Source organism: Phoxinus phoxinus (genome assembly GCF_949152265.1).
Source record: "Phoxinus phoxinus genome assembly, chromosome: 4".
In the NCBI taxonomy this organism is placed as follows: Eukaryota; Metazoa; Chordata; class Actinopteri; order Cypriniformes; family Leuciscidae; genus Phoxinus; species Phoxinus phoxinus.
In genome coordinates, this window is record NC_136879.1 from 34,257,394 (window position 1) to 34,274,499 (window position 17,106).

The following is a 17,106-nucleotide window of genomic DNA, read 5'->3' on the forward strand; positions in this document are numbered from 1 at the left end:
CAATATGAATACAACATACTAATCTGACTTCTTCACCACAGACAATTCGAGCAACCTCCAGTTGTCAGTATAATACAATACAAAACTATATTATTAATTCAATTCTGCCGTACCTATATGTAACCTTCCCGAATTCATACAATACAATCCAATACTTCGAGGTAATTCCCCTCCCGAAGTATGGTGACGGCATCCCGTCAAGAAGCTACTATCCCTACCTCCGACCACACATAAGCACAAGGCCTTTAGCTTCTATAAACTCTCACCGGTGTACGCTGGTCTGGTACAGGATCATTAATACTAACTCCGGGTATTACAAGCCTCACCCCGAGTGCGGGTCTATTGTCTTCCAACACTATCAATGTCCCAGCTGTGGTCCTCTGAGCATAAAATCATTAGTGCTTCTATTCCACAGCTGTGCCGCACCAGACACGACTCCGAGTTTCTCTTTGGAGGAATTAAAGTTTATTCCCTGTCGGGAGCTAACGGTTCACAACAACCAAGAGAGAGAGAAAGATACATGTACATTTATACCTCGCAGTTGAGTAAAAATCAATGCCACTCAAGTCTTCTTCACTGTAATTGGTTATACTGATCTGGTGAATGGTTTGTAATGATCTAAGCTAATCTGTTAGCTCTACTGTGTTAAGCACTTTTTAGTTAAGTTGATCGTGTGACGTATTATTATTAGTCTGCACTTTTTTATTAGTCTGCACTTTTCCAAAACATTTCATTTTGAAATACCCTTTTGACCTCTTCTAAGGCCATTACATAAAACATTTCATTCACAATCCTCTAGAGTCTTTCTTTATTACTACTGAAGGAAAGTTAGGCCCTACTGTAGTTGAGGAGGAGTTGAGAAAGTACAATACTTCTAAGGTAGGCCACCCATGCCACTAGCTGTCACATAAAGCCGTTCAAACAATGCATCATGAAATCATAACATTCAAACTTCCTACCGAAGGTCACTTTGTAATACACACCCTGGTCAGGGCTGCCCCATAGACTCCAATAACAGCCTCTGTGCAAACCCTGCATTATGTTTTGACAGGTTCTCAAAACAGTCCCCTTGAAAACCCCTTGCTCAAACTGTTAAAGTGGGAATGACATGGGACCTTTTTAAAAGGAACTTCTTTATAATTCTGCAATCCTCGGGAAAACATGCTGGAATAATAGTTCATCTTTATAATATATAGTAAAAACCAATGGATAAATTAGTATATAAACGATTAGTTCAATACAACTAAACCAATAAATAAATAATTTACTCACTCTCATGTCTTCACTTGAGAACATTCAATGCAAATTGTCCATACAACAAAAGTCAGTAGGGTCCATTGTTGTCTGGATGTGGTCGTCATTTACTTTTATTGTATGGATAAGCACTTTGGACATTCTGATAAATATCTACTTTTGGGTTTCATGCAATACAATGATGTCATATTTTACAAACCTATATGACTTTTTGTAAGTTTCTGGGTGACCTGTTCATTTAAAGGGATAGTTCACTTTAAAATTAAAATTCTGTCATCATATACTCACCCTCAAGTTGTTTCAAACCTGTATGAATTTCTGTCTTCTGCTGAACACAAAGGAAAATATTTTGAAGAATGTCGGTAACCAAACCAAACTGGTCCCATTGACTTCCATAGTATTATTTTTTCCTACTATGGATTGAAGCAACTTGAGGGTGAGTATATGATGACAATTTTTATTTTAAATTGAACTATCCCTTTAACACTTTCCCCGCCATCGATGAGATTTTCCGTCATTTATGGCAGAATGGTTCCCCACCATTGACAAGTGTTTCTCTCTCTCTCGTATTTTCACTGTTTGGTAGGAAGCGCTATCTGAAATAGTACAGCATCTCCGGATCCAAAACTAAGCAAAGAGAAGGATCTGGATAATCCAGATGGAGCGACTAGAAGTTGCTTTTACACAAATAGGCTAAAGTGATCATCAAACACTCAACAGCATATAAAACTGCCTAATTGTACAGAATTAAATGTCCAACACAAGAAGAGGTACAGGACTGTGAAGCTTTATGGGTGTTGATGAACTCGATATATGTTTTGATCAACGTTCTGAATCTGATCCGGATGATGTGTTTTGATACTGATTTCAATACATTCTGGGGTCTATGAACCAACAAACGCATTATGTAGTTGTTTTAAATTACGCATGCAGATATACTTGTTCAGAATTCTCTGTCCTTTAATGTATTTTATTTGATTAGGCAGCTCTACCTATGCAGGAAATTTATGAACTCTAATTCATTTGGCTTGACATCTCTATGAACTAGTGTTTAACAAGAGCTACACATCAGTGCCTCTGTTTCCCTCACGACACCTTAGATGATGAATGAATAACAACTTGTTTGTTGTGAAGTCATTTTCTTTTTCTTGCATAAGCAAGAGCTTCCTTAATATAAAACGGAATCAAAATCATTAGTAGTTAACATTTAGGAGAAAACACTTCATAAGTTTTAAATGTATTCAAATGTTTTACTCCTAAACTTTGCAATCACACAAAATAGTCCTAGCACTTGATGATAAACAGCGGGATGCTGTTTGTTATGATGTAAGTGTAACATACCCAATGACTTCCGCCAGTCTCTCAAAAGAGTACTCAACAAAAATATGTGGGCTTCAACGTACAGTGGTGTTTTACATGTCACTACATTCAGAATAACTTGACTTGAGTGAACCTGAGTGCAGTATGACACTGCTAACATTTCAGAGTGCTTTCAGCCATTCAGCTTGGCACTTATTACAGGTCTTCAAAGCTGTTTTGTACAAAGTCATTTGGCTGGTTTGGGACTGAAACTTTTGAAGCCCCATGAAGGCGACACAGTAAAGTCATTGTTTTCTGGCACAGGTGACTCTTGAAGACAGTGCCATGACTGAATCTGTGAGTGAAACCAAGTGAGCAGCATACTGTAGCAATGTCAAGAAGTAACTAACTAAAAGTTGTGATTCCAACTAGCATAACAACAGCTTAGCTGCTTTAAAATGTGTAGATTTTACAGTAGCAAGCTACATGTAGCGATGTAGCATGACAAAATGCTCTCTTTAACTACAGTCTCTTATTTTTAGTGTTAGGAAATCCAGTCCTTTTGAAAAAGAAGTGCACTTAAGCATGCTTTAAAAAATATTACCGGAATAATATAGTTACGTGTGAACTGAATGTAAGCCTAATGTTGTTCAGACACTTAATTAGCTATGGAATGTTGTTTGATTCAGTTAAGTAGGACGACTTAAAGCTAGGGTAGGCAATTGGTTTTTGATAAACACTTTTTGTTATATTGTTCCTGAGAGCAATCAATAATAGAAGTGGCCTAAATATCAAAATATGTGCATATGTTCTGTGGAAGACTCAGGACTAAAACAATGTTGTCCAATAATTGTATTCGGTCCGATGCAATGATTGGATGAACAATGATACGATGCAATGATAGGATGTCATGGAAATTAATTTCGGTGAATCATATTTTTTAAGACAGGTCATGGAAATTGTTAAAAACAATTCCGATTAATCTGTATCCTTGTGGAGAAATCCACGTGGAGTAGTTTTTTCCCCCCATCAGATTAAGGAAGGGAAGCATTTTTCTATATTTATTAGTAGTATTTAGTGCACAATCTGTTCAATCATCGTATACAGTAGTCTGATAAAACATATTCAATGTTACATTTTGTTAGCTGCTTGCATCTAATTACTTGAGTAGCCAGTAGCTTGGGAAACTAGTTTGAAAGGAGACTCCCCAGCACTGCTTCCTACAGTACAGCTCCTGGCAGCTCACAAGGCTTTGGAACATGATGTCTATCATGTGACTGTCACTATGCATTACATTTCATTGATATTATCATATGAATATTATTTATGTGTCACAAGTCACATACTTGATATGACATCAACGCGAGTTTCTTCCTGGCGCTGATCCTCCTATCATCAGGGTTTTAAGGATGAAGGCTGATTTGCAGTCTGAGCAGGTAGACTAAATCAGGCAACGTGTCCCATATACATTTAAAGTACCTTAAATTATTCCCCACCTGCCTGGCTTTCCTCGTCTGTTTGAAGTGAAGAGAAGCAAGCGGATGAGACTTTGGGAGCATTGCTTCATCAACATTGCATCAGTGTTTCAATGTTAAAATTACTAGTTGAAGCCTGATGGTTATTCTATCAAGAAAAAAAGTGCATAATAATGGCACATATAAATGTTCATAATGCCTTGAACTGTAAAAATGTTGCACTTGGCAGATGCTTCAATCTAGACTAAATGGTAGTCCAGATTATGTCTTGCCTTGCCAACATTTTCACTGGCCAAATCACCAAAGATTGACATTTGACACATTTTTGTTCACTAATATTTGTGTTATTAGTATTATTTGAATTATTATACAAAATTATCTGGAAAAGAATGTAAAATTAATATGCGCTTTTGCTGGATTTTTCTGTTCTTACTGATGCTTTTAAGGCAAACCCAAAGTCATTTTTTGCAGTTTGGACAAAACCGTATAGCCATAAATTTTTTTACAGTACCCGTCCAGTATGGCTGATGGAAATGCTAATTATCAATGAAATTGCACAATTTTCAACACAATCAGTTTGGTTAAAATTTTTCACATAAATTCTATATGTCAAATACTTCAAAGGTTGCTAAAACTAGTTTGGAAACACATTTTATCAAGAAAATGGCTTCAAATAGGGTTAGTCACGTAACATATTAGACGCAAGACTAATTCTGTCATATTTATTAAAAATTTTGTGAACTGGCAAAAAATAAATCTAAATTCTGAAAATGTTTCACTGTAAATGTTAGAGAAGAACTATATAGTATAGTAATTATTTGAAACACAAGAGACGCATGTTTACATTTGCTGATAACAAAACAGAACTGGATGGGAAACTTGGCTTATGTTAGCCAGCTAACATTATTTTCGTGAATATATTTCAAAATTTGCAACATTCTAGAATACACCACAGAAATCCAAACATGTAAGTTAGCACAGTGAAAAAAAGAATATACACCATTAAGATGTTCCAGTCCCTTGAAAGTCTGAAACCAGTTTCTTTAGGAGCTACAGTTCCTTAATCCAAAAATGCTTTCTGGAAGGTCAAGACAGCTACCTCAGATTTCAAACATAGAAATGAAGTCCTTGTAGACAGCCAATATATATATATATATATATATATATATATATATATATATATATATATATATATATATATATTAAATCAAGAAGTTTTAGAGTTATACTAAGTGAGCATCTTGTCCTTAAAGTGCCCTCCATTTTGGTTGATCGCATGTTGTGACATGCGTCAGCATTTTTATTCATTTATTTCCAAACCCAGCCAACCACACAATAAGTTATCCCAACACGAACTCTCTGAGATGTACAAAATATGACAGCATGTTCTCTGCACAACAAAAAGCACAAATTGATGTGAACAGGGTGTCTGGACTGGTAACACACGCAGTATTCCAGAAATGATAATTCGACCACTTATCATTAATACCGTACAAGATTCACTTTTCAGAAACATTTTCGATTGCATACCTAAAGGTTAATATATAAACTGCATTTGTCCACAGTTGTGAAGCAGCAAGACACACATATTATTTCCTCTGAAAGTGTTACAGTCATGTACGTTTCCTGTAAATGTTGAATTTTTTAACTGTCTTGTCATTTGGCATGATATTTAGTTTAATTTTGTGTGCCTGAGACACACCTAATGCATGAAAGTTGGCAACCCTGCATGTGAGTGTTATGCTGGTCCAACACAACAAATGTCCCAGACTGTGGGAATGTGGCGGCAACGCCACTGCAAATGTCATTTAGTGGCCCATTAGATGCAGACAGCCATTCTGTGATGCCATGAATTATCCAGGGCTCATCTCGTAACAATATAACCACACACCGACCAGTAACGTTGTTGTGACTCTTAATTCCACGCCCCACTGCCCACGGAGCCCAAGAGGACAGGAAAGAATATAGAAAGAAAGAGAACCAAGAGACACTTAGGAAGAGTCCTACTGTGAGCCGAGATTTACAAGCGGCAATTCAAAGGGCCGATTAAAGGTTAGACGTCTATGGAAATGGATTGACTTTGTCAGAGAGGGCAGCCTTACCTCATTACGGCACCTTTGAGTGAGTAGAGCTCTGGTAAGCGGTTCTTAATCTGTTTTGGGTCTGTTGTGTTTTAGCACACACTGAAGAGTAAGTGAACGAAGGGTTGATGATATTCCGAATGCTGCGATTAGGGCTCAAACGTGTGAAAAATCCCATGAGTGGATATGTCAGAAAGGCTTTCGTTTAGTTTAGTAGAGGTGAATCCAATTATATTTGCAGAGGGCAATTAAATAGCAGTAGGAATGAGAGCTGTAGAGTAATCATAAATTATTGATGCTCTGCTTTGTTCAGAAGGGCTCAACAATAAATAAATATTCCAGTATTGGAGAATTTCAGACCAGTTGGCGAATCGGTTACTTGTTCCTTTTCTACATTGACAATGAAATATTTTCAGCCATTAATGATGTGTAGTGACCATGATGGACAAAAGCACAAGAAAACATCCAACCTATCAAATAAACAAAAGGAGGAACAGTAAAATATGCTTCTCCTCCTGACAAAGTCCTACACTATTATCAGCTAAAAACGTTTTAGCATTGTTGTTGTGTAAACATACCCTAAAATTTTTCCCATGGAAGCATCCTAACATGAAGCTTAAGCTACTGGGTGAACACCTATAGAGTACAACACAACACCAGCAAGCAGTAACCACACATTAGGTTACAGTACAGTATCACGTTATTCATTTTTCATATCACTGATGTCATTATGTCATGGAAAATTGCATTAGCTAGCTCCAGGAAACAAACTTTATAGCTCTTTCCAGTAGTTTTAAATAATATGTGTGGGAATTCCATCACGATACCTACAGAGGCTGATGTAATGGTTAGGTACCCTCAGAGCTTGAACTGTAATGCGGTTTATTAATGATTTGATATTCTGGGTTTTCCCAATTGTTATCAGACATGGGAGATGAGGGCTGCGATACCCCTGGCGATGCTGACTAATTAATGATATGGAGTGCATGAAAGCTTGCAGATCTCTCAATCCCACGCTTTCAATGATTCATTTGAGTTTCCCTGTGGATTTAGATGTATGGTAGGATTTATGAAACCAGGTCATCCAGGAGCGGGATAAAGATAATTTATGTGCAATCAATTAAGTTTTCAAGATGTGGTTACCTCTATAAAAATTTAACATCAAACCAATTGGTTTTAAAATCATAGGTCTAAACAGTGAGTATAGATTTCTATCTAATAATCCATCTACAGTATGTAACTATTGCAAAGTCATTACAAGTGATGGACAGTTTGTATTATTGGCAATATTTATGTGTACTTTATTTTCGTATGCCTTCATTATATGCCATGATGTTCTTGTATACATGGCATTCATCTGCATACGACTTTACTTAATCGTGATATACTCGTCTTGCCATTTGTTATGCTGCATTTGAATAATTCTGCTCATTAATTTGAATTTATGTCCTTAACAATAACACACAAAATCTCAAGCAATAGTCAAGCGACGTGAGTCATGAAACTACTATGACCCATCTCTATACCGATTTAAAAAAAACAATGCATGTATAGCTTTCCTTATCTATCATACATATTTTAACATTGGACATATACCCATATACCCAATATCCCCATAACATTGAAAATGCAACAAGCCCTTAGGCCCTGCTGTGTTATAGACAATATGAAGTGATGCAATATATGATATGTTATTTTGTTCTATATGTTTACACAAAGCACCGCCTCTAAACAGCCCATAGTCATTCCATACACAGATCAATAAAATACACACATGGTTATTAGGGCCTGGGCACCAATGGTGTGAGGACCCTGTTGGAATTGCTCTGTTTATTTATAGAGTGATTCTGCATCTTTTGCGTTTTTACCCTTTAGACAGGAACGCGACGGTGGAGCATCTTTAAGATTTCCCCTCTGGAGGGTGGTTTCACTTTTTAAGCCCCAAAAATGCCGTTGTCGTCTACATGAAAAAGGCACATCTGATAAAATATTTTTACCCGCGAACATTCTTATGTAAACAGGGCCGCAAAGTGATTTTTGAAAATTATACCGTTCATTTCCGTGTAAACTATAAAAACGCAAGTTTATGAAAATGGTGACATCATACGGATGCGTGTTCAGTCTATAGGCATGTTGTGCTTCAAAGTAACTGGGACATTTTGGGGTGGAATTGTCATTTAAAAGCCACATATCTGTCTCTATATTATTAGTAGTAGTATTTTTCGATCTCAGAAATATTGCAAGGTTATTAAATATGATTTATTTTTAAGACAGAAAAGTTATGTAACATGCTCATAGCTTCGTCACTGGATTATAGTAATGCTGACCTCAAATGTTCCCATAAATATGCTGCAGCTTGTTCAATATGCTTGTTCATATCAGAAATATTATCATTGATGCTCTGATTACTTGTTCCTTTTCAATTACAAAATATTACATATAAAGTTGCTCAGTACCTATACCTTATTGCTCTATACATACAGTATCTTAAAGTAATTCCTGTGCAAAGTATACATAATCCATATTTACATGCCTAGCCATTTTCAGGAGACATACTGTACTCTGTGTTTAAGTCTAAACAGAAGACTCTGTTTATCCAGGCATATAGTTCAATTCCCACATTCTGCTTTTAATCCTGCTTTAATCCAGCTCTGTGGTCTGTATGCTGAGAAATACAGTTTGATTCTTTCCTTCACTGCTCTATTTATTTTCTCTATCCTTTGCTTAAGACGCCCATCCCGAGGTCCATTGGCTCCTGTCACGCCCAGATTCACTCCTGGCCTCACATCTGTACCACATCTGCCATCACAGGTTCTCATCCTATGACGGCTAACTGAGCATCATGTCATTAGAATTCAATTAGAATCAAATTTGCCAAAATTATCATTATCGCCATGTGGTCAGATCAAATCTGTTAAATTGAGATTGCATTTGATTTAAACTAACATTTTTAATAAAATTTTAACTTTTGTTTTAATATTGTGAATTTGTCACTGAAATCGGTTCAAATTGCCAGAAGCACTTCATTTTGCACTTAATATTAGCTTTAATTAAAATTGTACATGTATATTTAGTTTAAATAACATTAATTGACAGCACAAACTATAATGTAAAATTGTCACAATTATTATCAGTTCAAATTGAATGAACTGAGATGCTAATTTAATATTATTATTAAAAAAAATACATTATTTTTCATTCATAATTTAAATTATATTTAGTTTACATTTAAAATTAATTGACTGCAAAAAAAAAACGGACGTTTTATTATTATTTTAATTTAACACTGTGAAGCTGCTTTGATACAATCTGTATTGTGAAAAGCGCTATACAAATATTCTTGACTTGACAAAACAACATACACATATATACAAACAAAAAGCATGCATATTAGTATGAGTGAAAATGTTGCAATATATACAGTGTATATTTAATATTGCTATATAACATACTGAGAAAACTATTTATATATTGTGAATTTGTCACTCATACTAATATGCAACAAGCATATAGCAACAAGCATATATTTGGCTAAATATCCATGAATGTCAAATTGACTTTCATAAATATCCGGTCAGGGCAGCAGCTTGTCACATGTGTTTTAAATGTTGCCATTTTATACAGTTTAGTAATTACAAACTTTGTTGGGCAAAACAATGGTTTGATGTTTATATATACATATACAATCAAAAAAAAAATGTAGGTTTAATGGTAGATGTTATTGTGACAGCTTACCGCACATACTAGCTTGAAAACAGCATTACCCTTCAGCTGTTCAGTGAACTGTAACTTGTGAACTGTATATTTACTCTGGGTAATAACAAGAGTGTAAAGTCTAAGTAAAGTTTTGTAGTCAAGTAAGTTTTCAAATGCTGTTTTGACTGCAAAGTAAAATGCATGACAAACAGCCTTCCCTTATACACACTGTACGCCTTCACATTACAGCAGACAGGGACGTGTGTAGAGATGTCACACTGGACAAGGTCAAGCAACAAAACATTCCAAGGTGATAGACATACTTCACCACGGCTGAAAGCCTGCACATCTGGAGCTGCTCACTTCACGACACAATGTGACACACGTCTTCCTTCTCTTCATCAGTTTCATATAGGGAACGGTAACGGCTTCATCAGCAGCAGAAATTACATTTCTGTGAAACATTTAATTCAGCAACCAATTATAACAGCGAGAAAGTACTATGTAGGTGACAATTACTCCTACGCTTCCACTTTTTATTTGTTTTCCTTTGCAACAGCAGCCATTATCTTTCCTCCATCTTCAAGCAAAACCCAAAATACCATCAATGCTGCATCCTAAATTGCATACTCTCTTGAGTAGGTACTTATTTGGAATAAGTACTTATTTTGTGACCTCTAAAAAATATGTTCTAGTATGAATGTGTGTACTACTATGAATGTACAACATTCGCCATGTGATCTAGAGTCGTTTACGTCGATTCACTGCCATTCATAAATTATCTCCTGAGAAAACCAGGTTGCTGCTGGAAGGTGTTAGTGTGGCCAGTAGGGGGCGCTCACCCTGTGGTCTGTGTGGGTCCTAATACCCCAGTATAGTGACGGGGACACTATACTGTCGAAGAGCACTGTCCGGATGAGACGTTAAACCGAGGTCCTGACTCTCTGTGGTCATTAAAAATCCCAGGATGTCCTTCGAAAAAGAGTAGTGGGGTAACCGCCGCATCCTGGTCAAATTTGCCCATTGGTCTCTGTCCATCATGGCCTCCTAATCGTCCTCATATACTGATTGGCTTCATCACTCGGTCTCCTCTCCACCTCTCCACACTGGTGTGTGGTGGGCGTTCTGGCGCAATATGGCTGCCGTCGCATCATCCAGGTGGTGCTGCACAATGGTGGTGGTTGAGGAGATTCCCCCTTCCATGAGAAGCGCTTTGAGTTAGGGCTGTAAACGATTAATCGCGATTCATCGAATTCAAGATAAAAGTTTGTGTTTACATAATATATGTGTGTGTGTATTGTGTATAATTATTTTGTATACTGTATATAAATACCCACACATGCATGTACTGTATATATTTAAGAACATTTATTTATTTATATATAAAATAGTTCTATTTATATATAATATAAATCATTTAAAAATATATATGCATTATATAAATGCAAATATTTCTCAAATATATACATGCATGTGTGTGTGTATACAAAATAATTATACACAATACACACACTATGTAAACACAAACTTTTATTTTGGATTCATTTAATCGCGATTAATCGTTTACACCCCTACTTTGAGTGCCCAGAAAAGCACTATATAAATGTAACAAATTAATATTATTATTATTATTATTATTATGGGATAGTAAAGTGTCCATTGTATGCACACTTCAGAAGCTCGCTGGAAGAACTAGGTCATACGGGTACTTTTATGAGTACTGTGACTTCGGACATCTTGTCACATACTGATTTCCGCCTTCTATATAGTAGGGAAGTATGCGATTTGGGTTGAAACACATCTTTTTCAATCAAAGGGATTTCATTTTGAGGTCAACACTTCCGTTTGGATGTAACCGCACTATTGCATCATCTCAGGTCCGCGGCGGCTAAACCATCTGGCGGCTGCGAGGAGATGCTACATGGGCTTCTGCAAAGCACTCAAAACAAGAATGTTTTTGAGATTTATGGATTAATATACTATAAAAAGAGTCAAAGTACATCCCAAATGACGCCGACACTAAGCCAACAAGACACCAATCTAATGCGCACTCAACCTCATGCGTCTGTTTCATCATGTTTGCTGTTTGATTTACATTTTGCAACTTAACCCATTCCTGGCATCTATGAATATGGCATGCAAACAGAATAAATACAAATGAAAACAAATACATCAGGAACAATCCTTAGAATTAGTATTATGTAAGAGGATTATATGACAGTGTATGGATAAATCCTTCTCTCCATCTTCCCTTTCTGACAAGTACAGTAGACAATGGGATTTTCAAATAAATAAAGGCACATTGTGAACTGGGCACAGTTGAGGAAATATACCCCGAAAGGAATGATTACTTAAAGCTTTTTTGTCTTTGCCTAAAACATTCTCTCTTTCCTTATGTCGCAGAATAGTGTTCAGAAAAAGGCCTTTCATCTGATCTCAGCCATCAAAGTGCCATAACTGAATGCTTTGATAGCTGGGAAACGCTGCTCAGAAACCACAGCAAACTGGCACAACTGGGAGATAATATCAACAATGCAACATGCACAATTTATCCTACTTGTAAAAAAAAGAGCCTAAAACAACTCTAATGACAAGAAGGTTTCAAAGTGCCACGGGGCCTATAGCGGGGGGTCGTGTTCTGACCGCTGAGGCGTGACTGCTGGAATTTTCAATTAAAATGAATACAATTTATTCATTCATATTCCCTCAAACTCTGTGCATGGATTGTGGGAGATCTGAAGGCTGTCCAAAGGGTTGATACACACTCTCTTAGTCATTCTGGGGTTGGCGCTACATGTGGGGCCTGTGGGAGCCGCGAGACTTCTGCTAGATCACTGTGGCCCCCCAGCAGTGGTGAACAGTAACATAGTATTTTAAAGTTCACCCAAAAATGTATATCCTGTCATCTTCTACTCATGCTCAATTTGTTCCAAACTTGTGTAAATGTCTTTCTTCTGCTGAACAGAAAATAAGATATTTTGAAGAATATAAGTATCCAAACAGTTGATGGGCCCCATTAACTTCTACAGTATGGAGGGGAAAATACCATGGAAGTCAATGGGGCCCATCAACTGTTTGGTTACTTTATAAGAGTATTTTTATTTCACTACATTACAAAGCATAGTATTGTATTTTTTCACTCAACTACATTTCATAAAAACATATCGCGATATGTGTCCGATTCGGTTGAACCATTCATTTGTGAACTTGACCGATATGATCGTATTCTGTTCTCAAATCAACAACTCACTGATTCAAATGATCCGGTCAGAGAGAGTCTCCAGTTTACAATTCACTGAATTCAGAAGTCTGACTCAAAATGAGCCAATAATGATCTTCTGAGCTTGAGTGAACGCAAGACTCAAGACTGTCAGTGGTTTATGAACTAAATCTGCTGTAAAAGGCCAGCTGTTTAAACCCATTGTATTAAATGTCTACATTTGTGTATTACCATCTGAACAGGGTAGGACATAAAAACATAGCTTTAAATAAAGCAAATTAATGCATCTTATCCTCTACTGTAGAAGTTTCAAATGATGTAAAACAGTTGTGCTGCTTCATAGTTTTTTGTGTAAAACGGAAATATTTTTCTCTAGAATCGTTGATGGATTAAAAGTTAAAAATAAAATGATGTATTTATTTTTTAAAACAAATCTTTACGGTCACTTCTGATCAATTGAATGCATCCCTTCTGGACAAAGTATTAATTTTATTTTTAAAAAAAGAACAAAAGAACAGGTCTTAAAAGGTAAAAAAAAAGCATTGAAATGTGAAAATAATAATCAAACATCGATTTTTATTTTTGTATGACTTCATTTATAAAATGAAAAATTTAAAATATTGATTGCTATTAAGTTTAATTATTCCATATGTAGATCAAAAGAAAAAAACAATGTAATATTAATTTTACTTTAATTGACTAGTGTTAAAATAAATATTAAATATGAATTTCAACATTACATCTAAAACAAGAGCTAAATATAGCTAAAGCATACATTAAACACACAGTATAAGCTCTAACTACTGGCTGCACATTTGCAGTAGCATGTGTTTATATGCGTTCAGCTTGTATCAGTGTGGATCAAACTGAAGTTCAGCTGTGTCAGACAGCTTTTGGAGTAAATATGTACGTGTAAGGCCTATTGTGTTTTATCCATTTACTCCGGGGATCTGTAGAGTGTTTTAAGATGCATGAACCTATGCACTGTAAAGCTTGATTCTTGTATATTCAGAGGGATTTTGTGAGGGTCCTTGTTATACAGCAGCAGAGATTAAGCCTGGCCTTGAGTACACTAACACCCTCTCAGCTGGACAGCATCCAAGGGTTCGTTCAGTTCATGCTGACAACAACAGGCCTCGGAGTATTAGTGCTCATGGCTGCTTCAGCATTTAGCACACATTACCCTACTCCAGGGGTTTTAGCATACCTGAGACAAGAGCAAACTATCACGAAAAGTACTGGGATACAAGAAGTTTATAGTTGGGATATAAACACTGATGTCTACAGTAGCGATAAAAATAGAGCAAATCACATTTTGAAAGTAACTTGGTGCTTCAATTAACGATTGTATCGATTACATTGTTACACTACTAGGTGACAACAAGTGACTTAAAAGAGACTCATTCATTCAAGAGATTTGTTCAAAAATGCTGATTCATCCATTAATGAAACAAGTGAAGTATTTATGAGTGAGTCATTGAATAATTTATTCAAACATATAGGGATGGGCAGTGATTAATCATGATTAATCACATCAAAAATGAAAGTTTGTGTTTAAATAATATATGTATGTGTACTGTGTATAATTATTTTGTATATTTAAATAAACACACATGCATGTATATATTTAAGAAAAATGTGGTATTTATATATAAAATATTTATATATAATATAAATTATGTATAAATATAAACATGCGAATATATATATATATATATATATATATATATATATATATATATATATATATATATATATATGCATATGTGTGTATTTATATACAAAATAATTACATATATTATTTAAACACAAACTTTTATTTTGGATGCGATTAATCGCTTTAAATATTTAAAGGGGTGGTAAAGTATGATTTCACTTTTCTAACCTTAGTTAGTGTGTAATGTTGCTGTTTGAGCAGAAACAACATCTGAAAAGTTACAAAGCTCAAAGTTCAAAGCAAAGGAAGATATTTGCTTTTAAAGAAAAGGACTACAACAAACGGCTGGTATGGACTACACGACATTCCTCCGGGTTAGTGACATCAGCAAATCTAAAATGTCCATAAGCTCCGCCCCCGGGAACACGCAGTCCATGTTGAGAAGAGGAAAAGTTGCTGTATAATAGTACATTTGTGAGTCAGCTCAAACTTTAGCATCCATTTTTTCACATGCAATAGAAAGTCACTCTGTGTGCATCTCACAACAGTTCCTATACCAGCGATTTATAGATTACCATGACAGAATATGCTAATTGAAATTAACTCCACATCAGCAGCATGAATTCATCAACTAACCTTTCAGAGACGTCCAGTTGCATTCTACATGTTGTCACTTCTTCTTCAGTCTCTCCATCTTTGTCTGACTCCGTTTTAACATTAAAGGCAGATAAGTTTCTGTCATTTTAGTGTGTCTGCGTGAGGTAATGTCAGCTGCTAATACACGCCACACACGCGCTCTTGAAACCCCGCTCTCTGCAGTAGCTCATTTGCATTTAAAGGGCCAGGCACAAAACGGTGCGTTTTTGCAAGTCCTCAAAAAGTGACAACTTTAACATGCTTTATAAAAATATCTGTGGGGTATTTTGTGCTAAAACTTCACACACACACTCTGGGGACATCAGAGATGTATTTTACAGCTTGTGAAAATGGCATTTTACCACCCCTATAATTTATAATTCTAAATTAATTAAACATTTTTAAATAGACAGCTGCAATTAACATTGTGTCAGAACTTCTAATAAATTACATGTTTAGTTTTATAAATAAATCTACAAGGTTGATCACCACCGATCAGAATGTCAGAAAGTATCAGACCATTTTGCACATGAAGTGTAAACGGTAATCAGTCCAAATGCTGTATACATTTACATTTATGCATTTGCCAGACGCTTTTATCCAAAGCAACTTACATTGCATTTCAAGTTACACACTTACATTCTTATCAATTCTTGCTTTCCCTGGGAATCGAACCCATGATGACCTTGGCGTTGCAAGCGCCAGCGCTCTATTGTTTGAGCTACAGGAAAGATAGCTCACAGGAAAGATAGGTCACTGTCCAGAATCGTGGGTGAATCGTGATCTCTATTTGAAACAAAATAATTGTGATTCTCAATTTATCCTGAATGTGCAGCTCTACCTGAGACCTAAACTGACCTGACAGAATAACAATTTCAAAGGTGTTTCTTGCTGGATGTTGTGATGAGAAAGTAGCCTATCTGGTCAGAATCTTAAGGTGTAATTTCGCAGATTTTCAACTCGCTTTGTATTGTGACAATGTCGGTAGTAAATTAACAATGTGCACTCATTGTCTGTGTTATCTGGACCGAGAAATTCACGTTTGTTTTGACAGCTCCAGGTCGCCATGACAGTCGGATCGACAGAGGGTTACACAGAACGTTTATTGTATGTTTATCACTGAAATCATATCGTACTTTTTCTACTCTTTAAAACAACATTGTGGTAAAAACGGAAAAGTGTGAACAGCTTTCTTACACTCGACAGCGTTTTACTTGAATGAATGACATCTTCTTCTTCTTTTGTGATTTTATTGGCAGTTGACCTACAAGGAATTGGTGTATTACCGCCACCAACTGGTATGGAGTGAGGATCAGAATGACATATTTCCCCATCCTTTTAATCCTCTCCCACAAATAAGTTATTTTAAGGTACTGAAAAGGAAAACTATACCATTAATGTCCTGCTTTATTTTATAGAATAGCCTACCTAACGTTAGTTTAAAATGTTGAATACAACTGTGCTGGATCTGTACTGGAAACTGAAAGTAACTCACTCGCGCTAAACGTTTACTCGTTTCTTGCGACCCTAAGGAACAACTAGAAGTACTAAAAGTACTAATAACTAAAAGTTTGCTAAGTAGTATTTCCTACTAAAGCAAGGTGATGTTTCACTTTGGACAAGTCTCCATAACAGACTGGTGGGCGTGGCCTTGGACGGCAACATGCCCAGTGCATTATGGGTGTTAAAGTTTTCCTAATTATTTGGCAAAAGGAAAAGCAACAGCCTTTTTTTCCCTCTGTTTTGACTTCCCCCCCTGAGTACTGATCCTTTTCTTTTTTTTCTACT

At 36.1% G+C, this 17,106-nt stretch overlaps 1 protein-coding gene across 1 annotated transcript in view; it reads right to left on the minus strand.

Moving 5' to 3' along the window:
* The window catches only part of LOC306997888 (uncharacterized protein), a 69,979-nt gene extending 54,489 nt beyond the window's left edge, over window positions 1–15,490 (minus strand). The window contains exon 1 of the mRNA XM_079611463.1: window positions 15,319–15,490. Coding sequence (XP_079467589.1) covers window positions 15,319–15,341 — 23 coding nt within the window. The 5' untranslated portion in view covers window positions 15,342–15,490. The remainder of the gene's footprint in view (window positions 1–15,318) is intronic.
* Between the last annotated feature and the right edge of the window lie 1,616 nt (window positions 15,491–17,106).